The sequence below is a fragment of the Candidozyma pseudohaemuli genome, assembly GCF_003013735.1.
Source record: "Candidozyma pseudohaemuli strain B12108 chromosome Unknown scaffold00011, whole genome shotgun sequence".
NCBI lineage: Eukaryota > Fungi > Ascomycota > Pichiomycetes > Serinales > Metschnikowiaceae > Candidozyma > Candidozyma pseudohaemuli.
In genome coordinates this window covers 221499-247134 of record NW_020194445.1, presented here as the reverse complement: position 1 = coordinate 247134, position 25636 = coordinate 221499, and the positions used below count along the sequence as shown (strand labels likewise).

Here is a 25636-nt window from a genome sequence, read left to right as displayed (position 1 = left end):
TACAAACAATGCAAAGGAGGGTGCGACAGAACCCTTAAAGCTTGACCCAGAACCGGGTGATAAGGCACACACAGCCGGTTCGTAAGACTTGCTGCTGCAGACCCGTTGTAGTGTAGTGGCCGGTTGTGACAGTCTATTGTGCCGTTAGTGCCGAGCCGGATGAGCCTCAGGACAGGCCTCAACGGCACCACGGCTGGTATTTCGCAAATTCCCTAGAGGCAATTTCTTATCAACGAAATGCCGGCTTTAACCGCCGGGTGCCGACTAGAACCGTCCACCACGGCCGTAGCGTCGCGTTTGCAGCCATCACTGCGGGACCAGTCGTCTTCAACGACACTTCTATCAAAAACCAAATACCCGCTTGTCAGCCAGCAGAACCTGCTCCTGGCTTCCTGTAGGCGGCCGTCATGTCCGTGGTGAAAGGTCCAGGTACCGTAGCTTCAAGCAGTACGGACACATCATATGGCGGCATCGCAGACAAGTAAAGCGAGACGCGGGCTCTACAACCACAGGGTGGTTGTCAAAATAGCCGTTTACTTCGTGGGGCTTGCACTCGCCCAATGCTTCAGATCGTAGAGTCCCGTAGGCCTTGCCGCAGTCACAACAGTACCACTGGCATATCCTTGTATCGGGCGCCGCCGGCGGCGGTTGGGCATGCGTTCGAAGCTTCACGTTGTTCATGGGAGTATATTCAAAAACTGTTTGTGGCACGGTGGAGGAGGAAACGGCGTGGGGATGGGGGAAAGGGTGAGCCCGAGGCGTCGAGGTGGGTAGACAGTCGACGGAGCGAGCTCGTGTGTATTCTGCAGCTGTAATCAACGCTGACGGGGGAGGCTCTGGGAACGGAGAGCCTTTTGATGCTGGAATTGCGGTTTGGGTGGCGGTTGTGAGAGGGAGGTATTTGCCTGATGAGCCTGAGCCTGGAGATGCTTGGGAGAAACGGCTGGACTGGTGGCTGGTGGGGTCGATGAGGCTGGAGGCCGACTTCAGTTTTGGCGGTGGAAGCAAGAGGCCGTGGATTGCAAGACTTTCTTTGAAGTTTCAAGGGGTGGACTTCTTTTTTTTTTTTCTACCGTTGAGAACCCCAGCTTCGGCGGCATCGCTGCTTTATACGATCTTTCGGTTGCCCCCGCTGCCATTCTAGACCCGCGAGCAGCGCAAAGCCCAGGCCCACCGGTTATTCCGGCGCACACGAACGAAACAGCAGAAAAAAATTCAACATGGCTTAAACCAAGCGGGCTTCCTTGTGCACAATGCAACTTGCAACAAAAAACCATCCCTTTTCTTTCGATCTGTCCCGACAAACGGCCGTTTCGTCCGTCCAGAGCCGTCGTTTTTGGCTGCGAATTTGGTCTAGCCCGCGCGGGACCAAGCGCCCGGCGCGATACCCACAGGCAGGCCGCCTCAGGCAGGGCCCCAACGCCAGGAACAATTGGGCAACAAAAAACGATCTGGTGCTTGGGCCGTTTGAGATTTTCCTGGCACGTTTTTGGGAAAATTGGCGTGACGTGCTGCCTAATCAGAAAAATTAAAAAAAGTGTGGTGGGCCTAATTTTTTGGCCCGGCCTTTTGCTGCTTTTTTTCTTTTCTTTTTCCTTTTAGACACCGCCTGACGTGGTTCTCGAAGCTTACTCTTTGTTGGCCATTGTCTCGGGCCTGTCCCTTGGCAGCCAAGCACAGAAATCGAGACAAACGCTCCAGCCCTGCTTCTGCGGATATCCCACATTTCCATCCGCTTCCGAACCATGCGGCCTCCTCTTTTTTTCGATCCTTTGACACCCTCTTTTTTTTGTTCCCTCGTTTTGACACTTTCATGGATTTACATCCTCTTCACGTAGTTACTCCCGTCGGCGATCGGCCTGCCAAATAAATCACCTCGTCAAACAATATCCGGCTTAGAACGGTTACGACCCCCTGCCTCTGCACCCCTGCCGCTCTAGAAACATCCAACCACTCAACCGCCCACCCAATTGTCTCTGCAAGCCTCCTGACCCAGATCAGGCGGCGCCTCAGCATTTAGTCGAGCGAATCGTCCTTCCCTCCATTGTCACGAGATCATCGTCTATTTTTCTTCCTCCCAGATGGGCCTCCTTGCATGATCAGCAAACTCCGGTTAAGCACAATGTGCTACTCGGCAGCACCCACCAACTAGACCACGATAACACAGCAAATTAAATTTTGTGGATCAGCCCCCTTGGTCTCGATAAGCGGGGGTGCTTAAACCTTACTGGCCCCAAGTAGCCTGCTGCAATGTACTTGACGAGGGGCCCGATCTATCTCGTACTCTATTTCTCGGTTGATCTCTCTGTACACTAGCCCCAGTTTCTCCGAAAGCCTAATCCCATTTAGCTCTCAAACCGCCTTGCAGAAGTCACCATCAAGAAAATTATCACCAAAAAAACTCCAAACCATCACTTAAACCTAAAAGTCTCCGCTCAATCTCCTCTCAACCTCCTCTCAATCTTGGCTTTTGGGCTTCTTGGTCACTTGAGTCAAATGCTTGATCTCCCGGAAACAGCTCGCTGGAACCATCCCCCGCTCGTCTCCCCTCGTAAGGATTACGCCATTTGCCGAACGAAAAAACTCTAGCCCCTGCTCCTTGCACTTGTCGAGGTCCAAGTAGATCAAAACCGTGCATGTCTTTCTGATCCCCAGTTGACTCCACTCGGCGTCCGAGGTAAAATGAATGTGGTTGCGTTTCATCCGCAGAAGCCCCCCGCTGCTGTTGATAGCTTCGAGTTTGTTGGCAAAGGTTCCGTGGTACACGTTTTCAGGCATATCTCCGTACAATAGCGGCTGGAGATTTTCTTCTGTCACCAGGTCTAAGGAGTGGCCCTGGTTAGCGCAGATGTACTGTTTTCCGCCGGCTCGGGTCTCAATGGTGAACCGTTTCTTGTCGTTTTCCGCCACTACCTTCTCGACCTCTTCCACAGTGGCACGGTGTGTTTTGATTCGAGGATGATTGAGGATCGTGGTGAGCTCCACATAGCCACGGGAGTCGATTGGGAGTTTTTCTTTGACTGCGCCGTGTCGGAGAAGGTACAGCAACGCTTTGGATATGAGTACTTCTCGGGGTGCCATAGATGGAGTAGGTGCGGTAGTTGATGTGAAATTCGCAGCCGTTTGGGGTTGATGGGGTTCAAGCGGCAACGGCGCAGGATGGGGTGAAAAAGGGAACGGTTTTTGATTTTTCGTTGAGGGTTGGGTTTTGTGGGATTTGGGGGGCTTTCTTGTTTTTTGGCTTATGGTGTGTTGTTCTGGGTGCTTAATGTGTGGAGCGGTCTACTGAGGATTCATCGCTAGATGTGTGAGATTGAGTCATGGGGGTTGATCTGGGGCCGGTGAACAAAATGACGTAAGAGGTGAAAGTGGAATTGCAAACTGGGCTAGATATTAATGGGAGGGTTTGGGCTGAAAATTGGCCTCTTCACGTTACATTAAGCAAAGCGGCCTTACAGATACACATTGTCATCTGCCCATAGTGACAATATCCATAATGATTTTGATGACGCACGGAGTCACCGCTTCATGTCAAATCTTGCAATCGTCTCCCCATTCAACTAAGTATGGTATCTACCAGAATCTGATCATTCTCGCAAGTCAATGGACTAAGATACCGAAGACAAGATTATGGTCCATCCGTTCGTATCTTCCACCACTTTAAGTATTGAACTCATTTGAGCTACGATGCGGATGAAATCAAACTTCATGACACAATGTAACAGACTAATTCCCCCAGTCTTGAAGTCATATCATCCTCTCCAATCCCCTCCATAACTAATCCCATCCACTACATCAGAACACCTTCCGAAACCCTTTCCTTTCTATTTACAAATTATTTGTTGTCGCTGCAACGTCTAACCTTGGCGCCAGCCAAAGAGCCCATGTTGGCTCGGTTGTTCTGCTTGATGGTAGCGTTGTCGCCCAACTCAGTGTCCTTGTGGAACTTGAGGTAGTAGCGGTCTTTCTCCTGCTCCTCAGCCTGGACGATGTTCTTCACAAGGAACTTGGCCACCTCGTCCAAGTCGTTGATGGCCTTGTTGATCTCATCCTTGTCGGTGAGGTTTCTGTTCTTGTCGTAGCCTTCTCTGATCTTGAGTCTGGAGGCAGCGAGGATTTTGGCATCGCCGTTGAAGGCTGTCCGCGTGGCCCGAAGAGCAGCACGGTACACCAGAAGGGCTGATTTGGTCATGTAGCTTGGTGATGAGGTTTGTCTCAGGTACTAGTGGCTGGAAAAATGGAATAGTCTATGCAGGTCGGGCCTGGTTGATCCGGCTGCAAAGTATGGTAGGTTCTGGAAAATCCAAGGATGACGAAATCTGATGGATCTTGAGATTCTTACTTTTCGTGATACTGGGTATAGAAATTGGGCCTTGTGTGGCATGGATTATGTATTTAGTTATGAGTGGCTGCGAGTTCCAATGGATAGTAACCAGTACACTGAAAACCACCATAAATCCAAAAGATATAAACTTTTTGTGATATATTTTTTTTCCATTTTGTATCGCTTTCCTGGTACCTCCCTCTACAACTCCATATGTCCTTCGTCTATTAATGCATGATACTCATTACAAAACCAACTTCTCTCTCGAGTAAGCTGGAATCCGCTTGGCCAACTCGATTCCCTCATCAACACGCAACTTCTGGTTGGTGGTGCCGTTGCTCATGGTCAAAAGAGCATCCAACTCCTCCTTCTGCGTGCCAATCTCGTGGATGTTGTCCACGACAGATGCTTTAGTTACCTTCTTCTTATTCTGTTTCTTGTTGCTGTCAGCCTGCAATGCCTGGTTAACAAGCGTCAAGTTGTAGCTGTTGGCACCAAGGGAGTCGACCTTGGCGTCGATAAGAGAACCAAGCTTCTCGATCACTGGAATGGACCAGTTGAAAAGTCCACCGGCATCAATCACAGCTTGCACCAAATCCCAGGAATTCGTGGAGTTGATGTTGATGAAAACACCAAGCATACGCTCCAATTTTTTGCTGTAGCCGTCGTACTCCGCGGTCAAGATTTCCAGCAATTTCTTGGTAATTTGTGGAAGAGAGAAGTTCTTCACAAGTCTGTCGATCGTGGACTTCAAGAACATGAGGATCAACTGTGCCAGACCGGCATTGTCAGAGTCCTTATCCAACTCGTCTGCCAATTCCGTCAAGTTATTGAGTTCGTTTGTGAGATCGTCAATTGAAAGTGCTGGACACTTTTCAATAGCAGTCTTGAGCAACTCGGGTTCGTTGAGCTGGCTGAAAAGCAAAAGAAGACCATTTGCGTATTTTGTAGGGTAAAGTGGGTGGCTCAAAAGGTAGGCCACTGCGGCTTCTGGGATGAAAGACTCATTCTTCACCTGAACGGTTTTGTCTCTTTGGTCAACCTGGAATATGAGACCAAGAATGCGGTTCAAGAAAACAGAGTCAATGACCTTGTCAGTGATAGCATGCGAGTAGGATTTGCCGTCCTTCAATTCTTCCTTCTTAAAGAACTTGATCACGGCCTTGCTGAATTCTGTTGGATCCGTCTTCTCCTTCAAAGACTCGAACACCTCGTTCAACTCCGCTGTGTCCTTCTTCACGGCCAATTTCAAATTATTGGACAGAAGGGCAGGGTACACTTTAAGTTGCTGTCCATCCTTCTGGAAAGCCTTGCCCAAAGACTCTCTCAAAGTGTTTTTGCCAACCTCAACCTGAATGTAATTGAGCTTGCTGGCTTTTCTCTTTTCGTTGTAGCCCAAGTACAAGGCATATGTGGAACTCAGTATATCCGAGTCGCCCTTTGTGGGCAATGCAAAGTTGAAGTGCAACTTGATCTGAGGATCGTGCTGGAACTTGTCAAGCAACGACTCGTATTTGAAGTTGATCAAGAAAAGTTTTGACAGGGCTGAGATAAGCAATCTCTCGGGAGCAGGGGCGTAAAAGCCGTACTCCTCATCCTTGAAGTTACTAAGAATTGGCTGCAAAGTTACCAGTTTGATGGTCTTGTGTGGCTTCATGAGCGAAGCAGAGGAGACAGACTTGGTGGTCTTGTCAAATGTGTACAATACGCCGTCAGCATAAGTGAAGAGGCACTCGTCAAGACTGGGTCTCTCGAATGTTATACTGTAGATCTCAAACGTCCTGGCGCCATCAAGGCCAACCAATCTGCAAGTGTACTTGTCCGACTTGTTCAGACGAGTGATGTAGAACAAAAGCGAGCTCTTGTGCTGGAAAGAATGCTCGGAAATGAATGTGTGGTAAATGACGCTGTGTACTGAAGATCTGGTGGGCACAGGCAAGCTGCTCAACATGGATGCTTTGCTCAAGGAAATGTGAGATGGATCCTCTGCATCGGCTTCTGCTTCTTTGTACTCGAGATGTTCCATAGAGCCATCTTTGGAAAGCACATATATGGAGGAGTCTTCACCAAACATGATTCCCACTGCAGGTGCTGTGACTGGATACTCTGCTGTACTGGACTCCTCATTTCCAAACTTTTTGATCAACTTCACCAAGTGCTTTCTTCTTTCGCTAAGACCCACAACGTACAAATCGCCCTTCACGTCCATGCTGTCCACAAGTGTACTGGACGATAATGGAAAAGACCAGACGAGTTTTGGTGTGGGTTTCAACACGTAGCTCGAGATTATCAGCTTGGACATGCCCAAATGTATGAAGTCAGTTTCCTCAAAGGAGAGGCTTTTCTGGCTGTGGGGAAGCACGATACGCTGGTGGTTGGGCACATCAGCGATTCTGGGTAGCTCGACGAGCGAAAACAGGTCGCTCAATCCGGGGAGCATTGCTGGTTTTTATGGATATGGATGAAGCTGAAGAATTGATGGTGGAGTGCAGAGAAAAATCTGCGATGGAGCTGAGCAGAGGTTGTAAGTATGTGGTGCACGGGTGTCACCGGTGGTCTCCAGAGTGGTATCCAGAGGCGGTAGGAAACGAAGAGTGGGTTTTAAGGGAGGAGGAATCAAGGCTCTTTTCTTGAATGGACACAAGAAGGGGTCTGTTTTTGAATAATGGCGTCATGACGTTGAGTGGTACTTTGCTACAATGTTCAGGTCCTTTTCGCAGCCATTCAATGCACTTGTGATCTCTGCAATGATGGGATGCTATAAACAGTAAACCTTTATTATTTAGTAAATGAATATCTCAATTAGATCTGCGTGGTTAATAAGGCATGTATTTGTGCGTCTCTCAAAGGATCTCAGATGGTTTTACTATGAAGACCAACTCACCACTGGCAATTCATGTAAACTTGACTATCAATATGTTTAACAGATCGATGAAGAAAGCTGGTCTCTAAATTATTAATGCTCAGAAACTGTCTTCCTGTCAAGGGGAATTACATGTATCTAACGTAGTGGAATCCTCTCACAGCTTCACTTGTAATTAAGTGTCAACGCACACAAAAATCAAATACCTATCTTCATCCTTTTCACCCTCTAGACTACCAATTTAATCAAATATCGATCACATCTATCAAAAATTGATTTTATTCCCAAATTCCTACACTCTCCTCTCTCACCACCATAAGTGGTGTGTGGGTGCGACATATACCTACTACAAGTTACTACTACTTATCCCAGCATGTCTCTACCGTCGACCTGGCGCCAGTTCCAGCTCTTCGACTTTCTTCCCATCAGAGACCCTAACTATCAGCTGGAGTTTCCCCTCTTTTCCGACCCGTCATTATCTGCCATCACCTCGTCACAGTCTTATATCGTCTTCGCTTATCAGAATGCTTACATACGACTTATCGACAAGAAACTGTTGCAGCTGATAAGGCTGTTCTGTGCTTATGATTTGGAATACAGAATCACCTTCGCTAAGCCCTTGCTTCATCTGAATTTGTTGGTGACCTTGGCAGAAGCTCAGGGCATGCCTGCTGTTATAAAGGTGTGGGATCTCAACAAGATTACTCAATTGAGCCCGAGCACAGTCAACGACGACGACGCCATGAAACACAAGTTTGTTACAAAAGTGCTTGTTCACGAGGGAGACAACTCCTACCCTGTGTCGTGTTTTGCTTTCAACGATTCGTTGACATGTGTCGCAATCGGCTATACCAACGGAAAGGTCATTCTTGTCCGAGGCGATATGCTCAGGGATCGAGGAGCAAAACAGAGAGTTATTTACGAAAGCATTGATCCTATTACGGGTATCCACTTCAACAGATTCGAGGAGATCATCTACGTTACTACTATTTCGAAAGTGCTCACAGTTCTCACGACAGGAAGAAACCAGGGAAAGCCACATCGCGTGTTATCGAAGAACCAGGGCGTTGACCTTGACTGCTCTGATTTGGAGTATCGATCATCGAAGTTGATCACGGGAAACACCGAGGACTTGAAGTTCTTCAACCATGTGAGCAGATCTAGCGTCATCAACTTCAATGTTCCAAAAAAGAAAATCCTCCGTCTTTTCAAAGACTACTTATTGATAGTGTGTCCAATTGAGGAGACAAGCGATGGTGGTACCTCCAAAACACTCACTCGTTTGCTTATCTTGGACCTAAAAAATATGCATATTTCTTTCAGTTTGACCATTCCAAACCTGACCATTTCCCATGTGTTTGCCTCAAACAACGACAACAACGTCTTTCTACTTTCTACAGATGGTGTGTTGTACAAGCTTCATGAAAAGCCTATCAACCAGCAATTGGAAACGATTTTGCAACGTGAGCTTTTCAGCATAGCACTCAACCTCGCTGTACAAAATCAACTTGACGACTCGACTCTATTGAGAATCTACAGACTTTTTGGTGATCATCTTTATGAGAAAGGGGATTTTGACGGCGCGATCGACAAGTACATTCAATGTCTTCAATTCTACAGTAAAGAAACAAACAAAAGAGATGATGCGGACGAAGACAACATGGATGATTTCATCATTAGTGTTGTGATGGGTTTCAAGCAAGTCTCCAACATACAAAACATGACCAGCTTTTTGGCTGAATTGCACAAATTGGGCTTGGCTGATAGCGATCATGTCACATTGCTAGTTTGTTGTTATTGCAAACTCAAGATGACGAAAGAGATCGATACTTTCATCGCCGAAATCAAACCCGAGGGCGAGAAACAGACAGACAGTAAGTCAAGACTTGACTACGACTCCTTGAATTATTCGCTCTTTATAAATCTTTTCAAAGAATGCGGCTATTATCATCAGGTTACCCAACTATTGTTGAAGCTTGATCGACCACATACAATTGTGGACATACAGTTAAATGATCTCGGTCAGCATGAAAAGTGTATCACCTATATTAGGTCCTTACCTGTTGATGAATTACTTCGAATTCTTATCGACTTCCTGGAGGCACTTCTCAGATACAAACCCATGGAAACCACAGAACTTTTGATCAACGTCTTCACTGGTCAATACAAACCCGACAAGAAGCTGGACTTTTTTGAGAACTCTCATGTTGCAGCAGATGTGGTTGAACAAAAATCCAACCCTGCAATCTCTTCTTACGGGGCTTTCTTGAGCTATCTCGCAGGGTCGACAACGGAGCAAAACGAAGGAGCAGATGAAGTTGAGATCGAAGAGCCCACCTATTTGCCTCCAAGACCGAGCCTTGTTTTCCACTGCTTCATTGGTCACGAACGCGAGTTTGTTGTCTTTCTTGAAGCATGTCTTCAAACCTTCGATAAGTATCAGGGCAATGTAAACGACAAGCAGGACTTGCTCATCACGTTGTTCGAAATTTATCTCTCGATGGCTTCAAAAGATCAACAGCAGGCTAGTGATTGGAACGAAAAGGCAAAAAGATTACTCCTCGAAAACAAGGATCTCATCGACAAGTCAAAGGCCTTGTTGATTTCGCATATGTACTACTTCGAGGACGGTATCAATATTGTCAACGAAACGAACGAAAACTTCGAAGAATCTCAGTTCCGGTCGCGTCAGTTGGATGGTGATATTCATGGATGTCTTGAAGTGGTCCACAAGCACGGTGAGAACAAACCAAAATTGTACGCACTTATGCTTAAGTTCTTGGGCAAGTCTCAGGAAAAAATTGACGACTTACCGAAAAAAGAATTCCACTTCCTTCTCGAGAAGATTAAAAAGCATAGGCTCCTCACGCCATTGGAGATTGTCAAAGCCCTCAGTCCGAACCCAAATGCCACTATTGGAATGGTCAGAGACTACTTGATTGACCATTTTGAGCAAACTAACAAGCACATTAACAATAACGAGAAGTTGATTTCCTCCTACGAGAAGGACTCCACCAAGAACAGTCTTGCTCTCACTGAACTCACTTCCAACCCAGTGGTTGCGAACAACGCAAAATGCAATGGATGCGAGTTGCATCTTGAATTCCCAGTAATCTACTTCAAATGCAAGCATGCCTACCATCAGCGGTGCTTGAATGAGAACACCTACATTCCTGAGTCTTCGGATAATGGTGACAATGATCCAAAATGCCCAATCTGTGTCAATGACTTGAGTTCTTTGGAGGCTGCTCGCGAAAGACAGCTTCACATGAAGGAAGAAACTGAAATTTTCGAGCAAGAGCTCAAGGACGCCGACGACAAGTTCAAGGTCATGTGTGACTATATTGGTAAAGGAATCATGGAGTGAGATATTGGCGGAGTTTCGCAGATTACCCCATACAGAATGGCTGCGAAAAGTCGAGCAGTAGTCTGAAACAACTCTGAGACATCTCCATGAGATGGCATAGCCGGGGTAATGAGGAAAAAAATACACGATCCTACTTCTTTCATCTATCAATATGAGTTTTCGAGAACTCTGTAATGACTTTTGTGTCAGTCAGGCAAAGAGTGTGAAGTACCTTGAAAGGGCCGCACAAGAGGTGACTTTACCCAAAGATTCTCCAACAAACTACCCCAAGTTACCCTACGATGTGTCTATTTATATCAAAAAGCTAAGTCTGTTTCTTTTTGAAGTGGCGAATCGTCAAGACGATCCCAGGCTTCAAGTCTGTGAGGTACTCAATCGGGTGGTACTCAGCAACGAGGATATCCACAACGCAGTTCGAAGAATCTCGGAGGTGATCAAGGGGCTGGATCATGAAATCATACAGCTTGAACAGGTTTTCGCCATGGTAATTGAAAATTTCGGTCAGGGTATTTTTGCATTGGCCAAGGGTGCTGGTCGACCAGGCAAGAGTCAGGAAAGTGAAAATTACGAGGCAGGTCTAGCCATGGTGAAGTTTTCCCAGATGGTCAATCCGCCAAGGCCAAAAAGAGAAGAGCTCAGGCAAGTCGATCCGTGGAACGTTCCGTTGAACAGTGCTTGCGATGTACGGATCACCACGACCAAGGCTGGAAAGGAATCGCCCAAGATTCAAGGAAAAGGGTCCAAAAGGGCAGACATGAAGCAGGCAATTGGACGTCTTCAGCGGCTCAAGGAAGTCCCAAATCCAGGCAAAGCGGCTTTCGACAGCCCAGGCCCTTTTTCAGATTTAAAGCGTCTCGAGATATCCGTTCTGGAGCAGCTCTATGTGGTGATGAATTTCTGTGAAGACCAGCTACGGTTTGCGCATTGGTGGCTGGACTTTCTTGGAGGCCACAAGTACGATTACTGCTATGAACAGTACATTGAAAAATGCCGCTGGCAGGCACAAAACTCGGGACGCTATATTCAAAGATTGGCCCGGCTACGTCAGCAGGTGGCCACCATGGTTGGTTTTTTCAGCAGTAGGCCAATTGACAAGGCTGAGGTTGACGAATTCGCTCAGCTTGTTACGTCTAGTCTAGTTATCTCCTCGGCCGAATGGTACGAGCAGATGGCCATTGGGTTTAGTGGAGCGCTGTGGAGCGAGATAGAGAGGGAATACGGTGCTGCCGTGCTAGCCACTGAGCGATGCTTGTCCATGGAAGTTGACGATGGCAGTAAGAGGAAGGTACAGAGTGATCTGTCTGATTTAAAGTGACACTTTCACTGAATCTTTTTAAACTGAACTTTTGTCTCTTGGGCCCCTGGCCTCGTCTCGTACCAGTATGCTGTGCCATTGTCTCAGATGCGGTGCAGCATTGTTCGAGGTGGCCCCACCCAGATCGGGCAAGTGCTCACGGTGAAAAACCGTGTAGCTGTGGCGCCTCAATGGCGGAAAAGAACACATCATCAAATCAGGCGACTCCACAGAAGCGTTTTAGGTTTCAAGGCTTTGTGATGGTTTGGCGAGACCATGCGGATGCGCAGCTTGGCGCCACCATTTTGCAACCATTTCGCAGGCCCAGGGAATGGGAATGGAACATTCAACAAAGGAATTGCATTTTTTGAATAACCATAAATAACCATCTCGGCGAATCACGCTGTCCGGTCAGTTTTATCAACTCGACTCCATGCCAAAAAGTCCGTCTAAGCAGCTAAGTCACCCTCCACTGATCCCCGATGCCCTGCGGCCGTCATAACCGCCATACACACCGCATAACAAGAACCACTGAAAAATGTGCCATCAAAAAAGCCAAATCATCCAAAATCCACAAATCTCGATCGTCCCCGCCTTTCTCCCAATTCCTTCGCTCGTGCCTGGCAACTCCTTCGCTGCTTCTCGTTCAGCAAGCAAACAGATAACCGCTGTGTCGGCGCGGCGAGCAACACTGTCTTGTGACACCATCAGCCTACTCATCCAAACAGCACTGGCCATTGGCCACGTCGAACTGGACAATTCCCGTGAAAAATAAAATATCCAAAAACTAAAAGCCTACCTGTTGTCAAAAAATCATAAATTCACTTTTTTGCCCCGCCACAAGATGCACAGGGATGCCACCTCGCTCATACTTGGTGATGCCGCACCCGCTTGCTCCTGATTTTCCTCGGTGCGATTTTCTCTCCCTTCACCACCACCCTTTTCTTTCCAATGTCTTCTCCACAAGAGTCTTTTGACTTCAACGGCGCCTCCGACGCCTCCCAGACCACCCCTGTGTCCCACCAGACCACAACCAATGCTCCTTCCTCCAGCCTCTGCAGCTTGCTTACCTGGAAGGACCCTGTCGCCACAGGAAAGGTGTTTGGTGGCCTCTTGCTCGGCCTTGTGCTCCTCAAGGTCAACGTGATCAACTACGTCTTCTACGCTGCTTACCTTGGCCTCTTGGTCTCCGCTGCCGCCGAGTATGTGGGCAAATTGGTCACTGGCCAGGGCTTTGTCACCAAGTACACTGCCCACGCTCCATCCTACTCCAAATTCGTCAATGACTCCATCTTGCCTGCCATTGGCAGATTTGCTACTTGCGCCGAGTCCAAGGTCCAGCGTATTGTGTACGCCCAGGACATTGAGTTGACCTTGAAGGCTGCCGGTGTCTCGTACGTCTTGTACTTTGTCACCTCCTACTTGTCCTTGTACACCCTTGCCATCGTCTCCGTCGTCTTGGCCTTCACTGTGCCTTTCTTGTACGTCCAGAACAAGGACGAGATTGACGCTGCCGTTGCCCACTACTCCAAGATTGTCAGACAGAAGTCCTCCGAGTTGACCGACCAGGCCCACAAGTCCGTCGCTCCTCACTTGGACACCTTGGCCAAGAAGACCGGCCCTGTCGGTGACTTCATCCAGTCCAAGTTCCCCACCAGAACCGCCGGCTCCACCGTTGGCTCCGGCAACGACACCTCCTACCACACCGGCGCCGGCTCCGAGCCTGTGGCCGTGGAGAAGCCCCTCGAAGGCGCTGGTTCCGCTGCCTCTGCTCACGCAACCGGCTCTTCTTTCCCATCGGTGCCTTCTGGTACTCCATCCGGTGTTGTTGCCGAGGACCCAGAGCCCGTTTCCACCAAGACTGCTGCTTTGTAAGGTGGCCGCCTGTCTTTAGCAGTCGCCCCTTTGTCAGCTATCTCTTGCAATTGGCGTTTATTTATGATTTGCTTGCAGCTTCTTGATGCAATTGCTGCTTTTTGTTGTATACGAATGCACTAGCACGGGTATCGATTTAGTCGCAGTCCTCGGGCGTAGGCAATCTCTCAAAACATGCTATGTACTTGTCTCCCTGGTTCCTCGTCACCTTCTGGCCTTCTTCCGTCAGGTTCCACATCAATTGTGCACATTTGTCTTGTTCTTCCCATTCCTTGGTCTTTCTCTCAAACATTGGATGCTCCTCCAAATGCTTCACCATCCACTCGTGCAAATCCTTGACGTCGGTGATGGTGTATACAATGCCGCCTTCTCTCAACACATAGGCGTATTCCGTGAGAAGTGTATTCGTGATGATTCTGGCCTTGTGCTTTCTCTGCTTGAAGTGTGGATCAGGGAAGCAGAAGAACATCTTCAGCAACTGTCCTTTGTGGAAGAAATTAGGAATAAATTTCATGGCGTTGCCTCTCAAGACAGCGCAATTCTGGTATTCGTTATTGGCCTGGTTGTTCTCTCTCAAAGCGATGATTCTATCTTCAACGTATTGTGTCACTTGCACTCTGATCTCCATGCCCAAACTCAAAACTTCTGGGAACTCTCTTGCCAACGTTATAAGAAGACCACCGTATCCACATCCAATATCGGCAATCTCCACATTCTTGGTCATCTTCTGTGTTTCTTCATCGTAGTAATGAGGGTACAACTTCTTCCAGTCCATGGAGTCGGGGTCCCTTGGGTACTCTAAGCTGTGGTCTGAGAACGGATTGGAGTGTGCTCTTTGTCTGTAGAATCTCTTCCTGGGCATCTCGGCAACATCGTAATCGGGTCCTTGATTCTGGTTTTCGAACTTGACCTGGTTCTTCTTAGCAATGTCTCTGGCCTCCTGCTTTTTTTCTCTATAGGCTCTTTTCTTCGACTCGGCCTCCTGCTGCTCTCGTATCAAGGCATTCTTTTCTTTCTCTGTGAGTTCGGCTGACATGACGGTGGGTTGGTGAAGTAGTAGATTTTCAGTTTTCCGGCACCCAGCGCTGATGAGCATCCCACATTGTGACTAGTAATGAAGGAAGTGGGTGGGGTAGAAGAAGGTGGTAAAATTATGGAAATGGTTGATTTTTGTTGTTTACTTGAAGGTTGAAGCTACTTTTGGTATAGATTGAAGCTGAATCTGACGGTGCTCCAGCTTACCTGGTTCACCTTGTAGTGGCTGCGAAATCTCTCTATACGGCTCTACATAATCCAGTTTATGACAAAGGAATTTGAGCTTTCATTTATTTCGAATTACTTGTCAAGCGTTTAATGATGACTGAGTATTGCAATGACAAAACGTACTGAACCCACCTAACCTCACTATTACATGAACTCCTGGGACATCTTGCCATATTCTTACTCAAAAACAATATCAACTCCATCCAATCTACGCCACATCTCCTCTGATTTTCGCGTTTTCTATTTACAATGCGATTACTCCTCGTCCTTCTTCTCGTCCTTCTGCTCCTCAGGATCAAGGTCCTTTCTCCTCTGCTCCAATGTCAAGTACATGTGGGTACCAGCAGACTCCAATGTTCTTACAAGACCAGCTCCACCCAAGATGGTCAACACACCGGCCAACTGGCCCTGCAACTGCTCCTTGGTAGGCAACTGCTTGAACTGATCCACATCTGCAACGTTGTAAACGTTTCCTTCGATTCTAGCACCAATAAGGAAAAGCTTTTCGTCCTGAGACTTCAAAAGCTTGACAACCTTCTCGACAGTTGGCGGGTCACACTCTTTGATGGTGATGACGGCACTGGGTCCGTTCAAAAGAGGAGCCAATGGGTGCTCGACGTTCTTGTTTTTCAAGGTGTTCTTGTGCAAAGCGGGATCTTCTTCGTGGGCAGACCGAAGGTAGACTCTGTACAAAGCGTTACGCAAGTATGTCATGGTAACACCCAACTTCTTCAACTCGGATCTCACCTTGAGAGTATCATTCTTGACCAAGTTATTGTGATGCAAATAGAGCACGATCTGGTTGTTGTCGTTCAAGTACTTGTAGTAGTCGATCAAAAACGTTTTTCTTGAAAGCGGATGCTTGGTGGTTTTTCTGCTGAGCTGGGCAGCGTCGTAGTCGTCGTTGGGTTGGACCTGGAGAAGTCTAGGCGATAACGACAAGCTTCTGAATGCAAGGGGTGAAAGGACCGTAGGCGTTGGAACTTTGGGAAGAGCCTGGCGAAGGCGCCCTAAAAGGGAAAATGGCGCAAGTCTCATAGCCAGATGTTAGTCTTTCAAGGCACTAGCGTTAAAAAGCGATAGATTTTCAGCTCGCTCTTTTTTGTGTATGCACGACTGGTGGTCTGGTACTTGACAGGTCGTTGGAGGAGGAATAGAATTGATGGTTTTGCTTCTTTAGGAGTTTAGTTGGCGTCTAACAGGTTTTTCAAAATCAAACTAGAATTATTCTTTGGCTTCAATTTTTACAAGTACTCGAAGAATTTGCACCCAGTCGGTTGGTCCTCTGCGAGAACGAGAATTCTATTAAACATTCGTCAAAAATTTCAACAAAATAAGAATTTGTTATTACTTTTCTCCTTCAAAGGATTCAAAACTAAATAGATTCTCCAAAAGAACACTTTTACCTAATTTCAATATCTTTCGTTAGTTATGAGTTTTGGAGGTCCGTGCAGGGTATTGATACTGGCGCCTACATATCGATGCTCATCCCGTAAGCTATAGCTCTTCCTTCGATTCCTCCATCGATTGTCACAATTCCACCACAATTTCTGAATTTATGTCAAAAGCAAGCCTAGAGGATTTCTTGGGCCTGTTGGTGGATGCTGCTCTGGCCGAGCCACCAGCCAAAAGAAGCCAACCAGCATCAAAACTGGATTCTGTCTTTGGGTATGCAACGATAAATATGCTTGAACATAGCGGGCGGATGCTCCAGAAGAACATCAAACAGATTTTGGACGCTGCTCCCACGCTAGCTGAATTGGACTCGTTGTCGAGAAATCCCAATGTGGATGACTTCACTAAAGGTGAGATCAAGACAAACAACCTAGTCCGCATGGCTGCAGCACTTAAAACGAAATATGCAGCAAATGGCCTTCCGATATTTGATCAGATACTTCAGGAGAAAGTAAAGATCCTGAAACAGGAGGCCGCTAAGGCCCCCAAGGACGAGTCACCACAAGTCAAACCTGCTTCTGAAGAAAAAGAACAGGAGTTTGACAACGTCATCCCTTTACCCAAAATCGAGAGCCTGGCTCTCCGAGCAAGGGTTTTCCAGCATAAGTCCATGTCAGCCAACAAAACTTATTTGGATGACAAGGAGATCATCAGTCAGCATAACGAGAGACTCGAGTTTTTGGGAGACTCTGTCCTCAACACCATGGTTACCAGGATCTTGTACGATAGATTTCCCTACGCCAAAGAAGGCCAGCTTTCGCAAATGAGATCCACACTTGTTTGCAACAAAACGTTAGCTGAATTCTCCCAATCATACAACTTCCATCTTCTGTTGCGTTGTAACATCGACGAAGAACAGCTACGCATCGGAAGACAGAAAGTGTATGCTGATATCTTTGAAGCTTACGTGGGCGCCTTGTCAATGGAGCGTGGCTACGATCTTCTGGAGGTTCAAATGTGGCTCACCTCACTCATGGATAAGATGCTTCGGAAAATGGGCAAGGAGCTCGAAGGCCAAGCACCTGTGGACCGTAATGCTAAGGCTGAGCTTTACGCCTTGGTGGGGTCCGCCGCTCTGCATCCACAGTATCTTGTGGTCGACAATGGTAACGGAGTTGATTCTCACTTTAAGGTTCACTGCGTCATGGAAGGTGAAGTTTTAGGCGAAGGTGAAGCACCCAACCATCGTGATGCTGGACTTCGGGCCGCAAAAGCAGCGCTCCAGAATAATAAGTTAATCGAGAAATTTAGTCGAAAGAGGGCGGAGACCGATCGCTCAGCATCCATGGTCAGCTCGGCTCAGTCAAGTGAACTGGACGAATTTCCGCTCGTTGCATCTGAAAGCATTCAACCTAACAAGTTTTCAAAAAATGAACTCTATGCATTTTTTGGCAAACAGGTTGGTCTCACGCCAACATATGACATAACTCACACAGACAATGGGTACAAAGCAGAGTTGAAAGTTAAGGGCAGTGTACTTAGTGTGGCATACGATGCCTCTAAAAAGAACGCTCAGAGTCGTGCTGCTACTGTGGTTTTGCAGAACAAGGAGAAGCTTGATGAGTTTCTCAGATGGTTGGAATAAGCATAGAATTTGAGTTGCATGGAAACAAACAATACATAAATATATAGTTAAAGGACTTTTTAAGCATTTATGACCTCAAAAGCTTTCAATTATTGTCTTCAAGAATAACACATGAAATACAAGGCGTGCGTTTCCAGACTAGTTGGGTAGGTATGACCCACATCTTATGTCCAGATTATCAATCTAGGGCCTTCATGTCCCATTTAAAGATCAAAATGAATTTCTAGCTTCAAATTCAAGCTTCTTATATCGAATGAACCATGAAAACATAATGTTCGCCTAAAAATCGCCACAGACGTTTTCAGACTGTCACCTTTCTTGGGTGCAGCTGTGAGCCCCAGAAGTTAATATTTCAATAAAAATACCTATTTTTTTCCCCAAAATGACCCAAAAACTTAGCCGATATATATTACCCAGCTGGTTCACATCTTCAACGAAGGCAACTTGTCCGAGTGGTTAAGGAGAAAGATTAGAAATCTTTTGGGCTTTGCCCGCGCAGGTTCGAGTCCTGCAGTTGTCGTTATTTTTTGATTTTTATCATTCATAAGATAGTTCTACGTGAACGTCTGCTTTTTATTTCATTAAATTCATCTTCTGGGTCTATGAAGACTTTTTTTCGAGAGAATTTTCCAAATGAGTCCTCCGTGGTACACTGTTGTAGCTGGAGAAGACACTAACGAAATGGCTGCGAAATTGGAATCAGCTACCATTTAGGCTACCAACAGCAGGTAAAGTATTAATTATCTAGGTATTACCAACTACTTTCCTCTATTTGAACCAGAATTTCTAAATTCACTTGAAATCCTTTTACTTCTTGGGCACATGGCCATTTTCCTTCTCATTATAAGGTGGACCATGGGTGCGAAAAACATAGGGCATCTCATCGCACTAAAAAAGTCACATCGAAGACCACCTTCTTTGCAATATCTACGATGCAGTTGGCAGTTCACCAAGACGACGCCAATATTCTTCTCCAAGAGAGAAACGTCCTTTCGGACAACATCTTGGACAAGTACAGAACCGCCGGTCACATTGCCCAGACCACCCTTAAGTACTTGATCCAACTCATCAACGACTCCTACCACTTGGGAAAGACCGAAAGACCATACAGCTTGCAGGAGCTCTGTGTTCTCGGAGACTCCATGGCACTGAAGTTGCTTGGCCAGCTGTACAATAACCTGGAAAAGACCAGAGAGAAGGGTTTGGCTCACCCAGTCACTATTGATGTGAACGACTACGTTTCCAATGTCTCGCCAGAGCTTGATTCTCAGCAGCACTACACCTTCCTGGCCGGTGACGCTGTGACTATTTCGACCGGTGCCCATATCGACGGTTACACTGCCTTGGTGTCGCATACCGTTGTGATCTTCCCACCAGGTGTGATGATTGACAACCAGTTGAAGCCTGAGGGTCCACTTTTGGGTCCTAAGGCCGACGCTATTGTTGCCGCCTACATCGCTACTGAGGCCACCGTGGCCCTTCTTGGTCTTGCATTGACGCCAGAGAAGCTTTCCGCTGTTCCAGGCTTGAATGGTGCTTCTGCTATCACTGGTGCCCACATCAGAGAGCTTGTTGACAGCATAGCTGAGAACTTTGGCTGTGTGGTTGTGCCCGGCTCTAAGGTTCGTAGAGTGAGAAGATTTTTGGCTGGCCAGGCCGAAGGTATTGTTGCCGAGAGAGATTTCAAGGGAACTGTGTGGGGTGAGAGTGATCAGGAAGAGAGACTTTTGAAGAAGACCACCAACGACACTCTGTTGATTGTTCACGACAAGAAGGAGGCTGCCATGACTACGCAATCCTCGCTGGCTGTTCCTACTGACGAGTTTGTCATTGAGGCTGGTGAGGTCTACAACGTTGACATCAAGATGGTTTCTGTCAAGGACCTTGAGAAGGGTGTCATCACCTTGGAGGATGCCGACGACCTTAAGAACGAATTGGCCAAGAAGACCATTTTCATCCGTGACTTTGCTGTGACCCACCAGTTGAAGTTGAGATCAGCCAGGAACTTGCTCAACACTGTCGACAAGCTGTTTTCCGTCTACCCATTCAAGTTGACCCACACCTGTGACTCTTTCCCCGTTGACCACGAGTCCGGCAATGCCATCAAGCAGTTGGAGGAGATCAAGAAGGAGATGAAGACCCACAGATTGGGTCTCAGTGAATTGACAAACAGATACCTCGTGAGAGGCAAGCCAGTGCAGAGAGTCAAGAGCGTGCCATTGCTGAAGATCCTTACGCTGGACAACAAGACCGGAAGACACGGAATCGATGCCACCAAGTTGACTTTGCCAGGTAAGGAAGTGCCATTGCCTTCTTTGGGTGTGAGTGCCATCAAATTGAAGTCTCTCTTGAAGTTCGGTACCTACGCTGACGCTGTTGCCAGAGAATCCACCACCATTGTGTTGAACAACTCCCAGAACAACGTTGTGCGTTTGACAGGAGGAAACAGAGCCTTCACGCCGTCGTGGGTTCACTCGCAATACCAGGTGGGTGGAGCTATTCAGCCTACTGTCGAGGCCTTGAGTCAATTGATGCAAGACAGCAGGTTTGGTATCAAGGTGAAGGAGATTCAGCCATATGAGTTGAACAAGGACGTTTTGCATTTGGAGGAGACGATGCAGTTGGACTAGAGTGTACTATAGAAAGCAACGAGCATAAACAGAGACGCAGGCGGAAAGAAATGTAGAAGAAAAGCTGTGAAGACGTAGATATGGGTGGCTCGATAGTGGCTGCACTTGCGTTTTAGACTATGCCTAAGCGGTACGCCAGAATGGCTGCGAATCTAAATCTGGAAGGGAGCACAGAGGGTTTTGAGCTAGAATCCGGTGAATGAAGCAAGTTCTGGCAGTTGCTTACCTGCAGCAGTCAACTTTAATTAAGATCTTCAAAAAACCGATTCAAAAACAGTGTTTTCATCATGAATTCTGCTACGGCCGCGACATTCCCAGACGCTAATTTGAGGCAATTGCAGTGCCACGCCAGCATTGTAGTGGAGTTGTTGACCAAGCCAGCAAGCCATAATGTCGCGACAGAAAATGTCGCGTGGGCAAGCCAGGAGCCTCGAGGCATTCAGGGACCCTGGTTCGAAATCGAAAAAGATTTTTAAATTATGTTGCTGAAAAGCCTCGAAAAGTGCCGTTTCCTTAGTACCCGGGGAAAATAGGCGGTGGTTGCCGCACCCAAGAAAGTCGTTTTGTGGTCCTAATTGAGCGCCTCGCCTGTGGGGCCACCGCCTATCAAAGTTAGATTTTTAGCCTCACTTTGCTCCCTGTCCCTCCTTCACAAAAGACAGGAAAAAATCGTGGGAAAAAAGAAACACCTCCAAACTCTCACCAACCGATCCCTTCTTTATTCCACCTTTTGAGTATGTATTGAATTTTAACGTCAGAAACTGGGAGAAAGACCCATCAGCTAGGGAAATAAAGCCGGCCCAGCTAATTGCCCCCTATTTGTCGGACCGTTGTCGCCCAATGGGTCGATAATGCCCAAGACGAATCAGATACCGTTGAAGAGCGTTTCTTCGTGATCCAGCCTGATTCAGGCCAATTTGAGTCCAGCGGCGTGTTATTCTCGTCGGAAAATACCCAATCGTGTGTTTTTACGTCGAATTGGCGTTTCTGTTGTGAATCAGGCTGGGAGGCGAACCAACGCCACCGAGCTTGCGGTAAGGACGCGATCGAAATTGAGGAAAAGAGACCCGTGGAATCTCGGGCGTAGTAGGTGGGCGACGAGATGAAGTTTCTTCCGTGAGAGAGAGAACGGAAGATGGAATTGGTCGCTGGCAAACACGACGGTTCGTCTGTGAAGCGACTGCAATAGTCCGCTGGACCAGAAAGAAATTCGAGAGAAAATATGTGAAACACCCAACGGTTGATGCATAGAAGCAATCTCGCTTCCTAAAAATCTTCCCTGGGATGTTTCGGCGAGTTGCCTATCTTGGCTGAGTACCGGTGTTGTCGGTGTTCGCGCTTGCGTAGGCAGGGCGTAGTAAGAATGACTTCACACCCGCCCGATCTACACATCCGCGAGTTGAATCGCCTACGCTACAGTACACCCTGACACCCCTTCGCCAAGGCCCTGCGGCACCCTCGCCGTGTTGCTCGCCGGACGGGGCTCGGGGTGCATTCTGAGTGTGGAACAGTGCGATTCGATTCACGCAACAGGGCGCACGACGGAGGGAAAAAACCGTACACCCGACACCGCACCACCCAGACACGACCGGCGCCCGCACCTCTCACGTCGATTTTTTTCTGGTGACCTGTTTCTTCATTGTCAACAAACCTACCAACCTTCCCATTCCACGGCCTCCCACCAATCAATTTCTGTTTTATCAGTTGTCCTCATTGAACAACGCCCGCTCCCTTGTCTTCAAGCTTCCCCCCTGCCAGTTTCTGCCGTTGCTGTTTGCCCGGAAACTCGTTACTAACTCCTTCCTAGAATATTGATCCTTGAAAATGCCCGCCTCCCGTGAAGACTCCGTCTACCTCGCCAAGTTGGCTGAACAAGCCGAGCGCTACGAGGAGATGGTTGAAAACATGAAGGCTGTCGCCTCTTCTGGCCAAGAATTGTCCGTTGAGGAGCGTAACCTTTTGTCCGTCGCCTACAAGAACGTCATCGGTGCCCGCCGTGCTTCTTGGAGAATTGTTTCCTCCATCGAGCAGAAAGAAGAAGTTAAGGGCAACGAGCAGCAAGTTTCTTTGATCAGAGAGTACCGTTCTAAGATTGAGGCTGAATTGACCAAGATCTGTGAGGACATCTTGTCCGTCTTGTCCGACCACTTGATCTCCTCCGCCCAGACCGGTGAGTCCAAGGTCTTCTACTACAAGATGAAGGGTGACTACCACCGTTACTTGGCCGAGTTTGCCATCTCCGAGAAGAGAAAGGAGGCTGCTGACTTGTCCTTGGAGTCTTACAAGTCTGCCTCCGATGTTGCTGTCACTGAGTTGCCACCAACTCACCCTATCAGATTGGGCTTAGCATTGAACTTCTCCGTCTTCTACTACGAGATCTTGAACTCTCCTGACAGAGCATGCCATTTGGCCAAGCAGGCTTTCGACGATGCCGTTGCTGACTTGGAGACTCTCTCTGAGGACTCATACAAGGACTCCACCTTGATCATGCAGTTGTTGAGAGATAACTTGACCTTGTGGACCGACTTGTCGGAGGCTCCAGCACAGCAGGAGGAACAGGAACAGCAGCCAGCAGAGACCAAGGCTGAAGAAGAGTAGAGAGCTCGTCAAGACGAGGCATGAAGATCCACGCAATTCCGCAAAGTTTTTTTATCCATTCTCCTTTCCTGTTCTTGTTCAGTTCTCTATCTTTGTAACTTATACTTTGTCCTCCGTCCCCCACGTGCTTTACGAGTTTGAGAGCCGGCGGATATCTTGAATGACTGAGAAATGAGCCATTATGGGGATTGTGAATATGAGCCGATGCTAAAATAATAAATGAAGCAAAAAACCAAAGTGTAGAAAAATCCAAGTAGGTTGGACTAGATAGTAACGTAAAGGTGACGCAATTGCTAATTTCGACCTGAGAAGGACTCCTTAGCTTCGAGCTGTTAACTGTAACCTGTCAGCCTTTGGCCATATGTTCTACGTTACATTGATGAGAGTTCAAACAATATCACAGGCATTTCAGAGAGTTCATACAAAACAAGTCAGAACATGGAATTTGCTCTTCTGTTATCTCAATTCTCAACTCTTTCTTATCAAATAGCACATATCTTTTCAAAAAGTCAATAACCGATTTTGCCTTTTAAAATGCCTCGTGATTCACTTCGTCAACTCCCTGAATTACGTTTCTCGTGGCGCAGTGTTGTTGGCTGCGAAAATGTGTCAATTCACATAATCGAGATATTTCAAGGTATCATCAACCCTTCCTTCAATAAAACTCCGGGACCTTCAATTAACCATTTCCATCTTCGAGATTGCAACGAAAATAGAGGTTCTCCCGCAAAAGGTAATGTCTATTTCCGTGATCCTCGTGCGTGAAGTCACCACTGGTTTGTTCACCCACAACAGAGGAAATCTCCTCAAATACAATCACATACTTTTCAGTAATTTCAGTTTCAAGAAAAACAAATCAAATTTAATCCCACTTCTGGCTGTCCCCTCCAATGGCTGATTAAAAATAGAGATAGAGGTTCCTGGTGTGTATAGGCGACGCGTGGGAGTGCATCAACGAAAAGTGGAAAAACAGTGTTGTCAAAAACTCAAACAAACAACGCCAATACATAATGCCTGTTGCCGAGCCCGTGGGAATCTCCAATTTGCCCGACCAGAGGTACAAGATCGTGCTGAACCAGGGCGCTACTTTCACGCTCATGGTGGCTGGTGAAAGCGGTTTGGGAAAGACCACTTTCGTCAACACCCTTTTCCAGACAGCCTTGAAAGACCACGACGACCCTAACGAAAGACACAACAAATTTACCAGCGCTCACCAGACAGTGGACATTTCTATTGTGCGTGCCATTTTGGAGGAGAAAAACTTCAAGATCCGCTTGAACATTATTGATACCCCAGGCTTTGGTAACAACGTCAACAACTTGGACCTGTGGACTCCAATTATTGACTTCATTGATGACCAGCACGAGACCTACGTCAAGCAGGAGAAGCAACCTCACCGTCAGGAAAAGAAGGACTTGCGTGTTCACGCCTGTTTGTACTTTATCCGCCCAACCGGCCACTCGTTGAAGCCTTTGGACATTGAGATCATGAAGCGTTTGTCGACGCGAGTCAACTTGATCCCTGTGATCGCTAAGGCCGACACATTGGCACCTGCCGAATTGGAGACCTTCAAGAGCAGAATAAGAGACGTCATTGAGGCCCAGGACATCAACATATACACCCCACCAATGGATGTGGACGACCCAGCCAGCGCCGAGCACTCGAAGCAGCTTATCGAAGCCATGCCTTTTGCCATAATCGGTTCCGAGGAGGAGGTCGAGGTGAGCCCCGGCAACTTCGTCAGAGGAAGAAAGTACCCATGGGGTGTCGTGGAGGTGGAGAACGACAAGCACTGTGACTTCAAGAAGTTGCGCTCGTTGTTGTTGAGAACCAACATGTTGGACTTGGTCTTGTCGACGCAGGAGATCCACTTTGAGACTTTCCGCTCGTTGAAGTTGAGCAACTTGAACGAGGAGAACAAGGGCGAGAACGGTACCTCGTCGAGACTGAAGCCCCGTCGTTTGCATAACCCCAAGTTCAAGGAGGAGGAAGACGCTTTGAAGAAGTTCTTTACCGAGCAGGTAAAGGCCGAGGAGCAGAGATTCAGACAGTGGGAGACGAACATTGTCACGGAGAGAAACAGGTTGAACCAGGATTTGGAGGAGATGCAGGCGAAGTTGAAGGGATTAGAGGATCTGGTGAAGAAGTTGCAATTGCTGAAGAAATAGGTTCGGCTGCTATGACGATGGGACACATCATATTGAGAATGAATATCAATGGAACAGAGTGTAGAGCTGGTGGGTATCTTGCTACGAAGTGGCTTTTTAAATTATATTTATTTTTTTCTTATTTTTGTGGTTTTTTTTTTTTTTTTTTTTTTTTTTTTTTTTTTTTTTTTTTTTTTTTTTTTTTTTTTTTTTTTTTTTTTTTTTTTTTTTTTTT

General features: G+C 47.2%; 12 protein-coding genes and 1 non-coding gene across 13 annotated transcripts; 8 read left to right on the top strand and 5 right to left on the bottom strand.

The window, feature by feature from the left end:
• Positions 1-2457: 2457 nt before the first annotated feature.
• Positions 2458-3081, bottom strand: TPT1 (tRNA 2'-phosphotransferase; the record flags this gene model as incomplete). Its single annotated transcript, XM_024859275.1, has 1 exon — positions 2458-3081. The coding sequence occupies one exon, from the start codon at positions 3079-3081 to the stop codon at positions 2458-2460; it is 624 nt and encodes a 207-aa protein (XP_024712577.1).
• A 754-nt stretch (positions 3082-3835) lies between these two features.
• Positions 3836-4192, bottom strand: C7M61_003944 (uncharacterized protein; the record flags this gene model as incomplete). The annotated part of the gene is made up of 1 exon (XM_024859274.1): positions 3836-4192. One exon carries the CDS (start codon positions 4190-4192, stop codon positions 3836-3838), a length of 357 nt encoding a protein of 118 aa, XP_024712576.1.
• Positions 4193-4568: 376 nt separating this feature from the next.
• Positions 4569-6764, bottom strand: UTP8 (Utp8p; the record flags this gene model as incomplete). Its single annotated transcript, XM_024859273.1, has 1 exon — positions 4569-6764. One exon carries the CDS (start codon positions 6762-6764, stop codon positions 4569-4571), a length of 2196 nt encoding a protein of 731 aa, XP_024712575.1.
• A 796-nt stretch (positions 6765-7560) lies between these two features.
• VPS11 (tethering complex subunit) lies at positions 7561-10554 on the top strand (the record flags this gene model as incomplete). The annotated part of the gene is made up of 1 exon (XM_024859272.1): positions 7561-10554. One exon carries the CDS (start codon positions 7561-7563, stop codon positions 10552-10554), a length of 2994 nt encoding a protein of 997 aa, XP_024712574.1.
• Positions 10555-10705: 151 nt separating this feature from the next.
• C7M61_003941 (uncharacterized protein) lies at positions 10706-11869 on the top strand (the record flags this gene model as incomplete). Its single annotated transcript, XM_024859271.1, has 1 exon — positions 10706-11869. The coding sequence occupies one exon, from the start codon at positions 10706-10708 to the stop codon at positions 11867-11869; it is 1164 nt and encodes a 387-aa protein (XP_024712573.1).
• Positions 11870-12799: 930 nt separating this feature from the next.
• Positions 12800-13723, top strand: C7M61_003940 (uncharacterized protein; the record flags this gene model as incomplete). The annotated part of the gene is made up of 1 exon (XM_024859270.1): positions 12800-13723. The coding sequence occupies one exon, from the start codon at positions 12800-12802 to the stop codon at positions 13721-13723; it is 924 nt and encodes a 307-aa protein (XP_024712572.1).
• Positions 13724-13859: 136 nt separating this feature from the next.
• Positions 13860-14759, bottom strand: C7M61_003939 (tRNA (guanine46-N7)-methyltransferase; the record flags this gene model as incomplete). Its single annotated transcript, XM_024859269.1, has 1 exon — positions 13860-14759. One exon carries the CDS (start codon positions 14757-14759, stop codon positions 13860-13862), a length of 900 nt encoding a protein of 299 aa, XP_024712571.1.
• A 482-nt stretch (positions 14760-15241) lies between these two features.
• Positions 15242-16024, bottom strand: C7M61_003938 (mitochondrial 54S ribosomal protein uL10m; the record flags this gene model as incomplete). The annotated part of the gene is made up of 1 exon (XM_024859268.1): positions 15242-16024. One exon carries the CDS (start codon positions 16022-16024, stop codon positions 15242-15244), a length of 783 nt encoding a protein of 260 aa, XP_024712570.1.
• Positions 16025-16670: 646 nt separating this feature from the next.
• Positions 16671-18026, top strand: DCR1 (ribonuclease III; the record flags this gene model as incomplete). The annotated part of the gene is made up of 1 exon (XM_024859267.1): positions 16671-18026. One exon carries the CDS (start codon positions 16671-16673, stop codon positions 18024-18026), a length of 1356 nt encoding a protein of 451 aa, XP_024712569.1.
• A 438-nt stretch (positions 18027-18464) lies between these two features.
• C7M61_003936 lies at positions 18465-18546 on the top strand. The gene has a single exon. It is a non-coding gene; the product is annotated as a tRNA-Ser (tRNA).
• A 412-nt stretch (positions 18547-18958) lies between these two features.
• On the top strand, positions 18959-20656 carry ARX1 (putative hydrolase; the record flags this gene model as incomplete). The annotated part of the gene is made up of 1 exon (XM_024859266.1): positions 18959-20656. One exon carries the CDS (start codon positions 18959-18961, stop codon positions 20654-20656), a length of 1698 nt encoding a protein of 565 aa, XP_024712568.1.
• Positions 20657-22480: 1824 nt separating this feature from the next.
• BMH1 (14-3-3 family protein) lies at positions 22481-23254 on the top strand (the record flags this gene model as incomplete). The annotated part of the gene is made up of 1 exon (XM_024859265.1): positions 22481-23254. One exon carries the CDS (start codon positions 22481-22483, stop codon positions 23252-23254), a length of 774 nt encoding a protein of 257 aa, XP_024712567.1.
• A 1010-nt stretch (positions 23255-24264) lies between these two features.
• CDC12 (septin) lies at positions 24265-25422 on the top strand (the record flags this gene model as incomplete). The annotated part of the gene is made up of 1 exon (XM_024859264.1): positions 24265-25422. One exon carries the CDS (start codon positions 24265-24267, stop codon positions 25420-25422), a length of 1158 nt encoding a protein of 385 aa, XP_024712566.1.
• Positions 25423-25636: the final 214 nt, after the last annotated feature.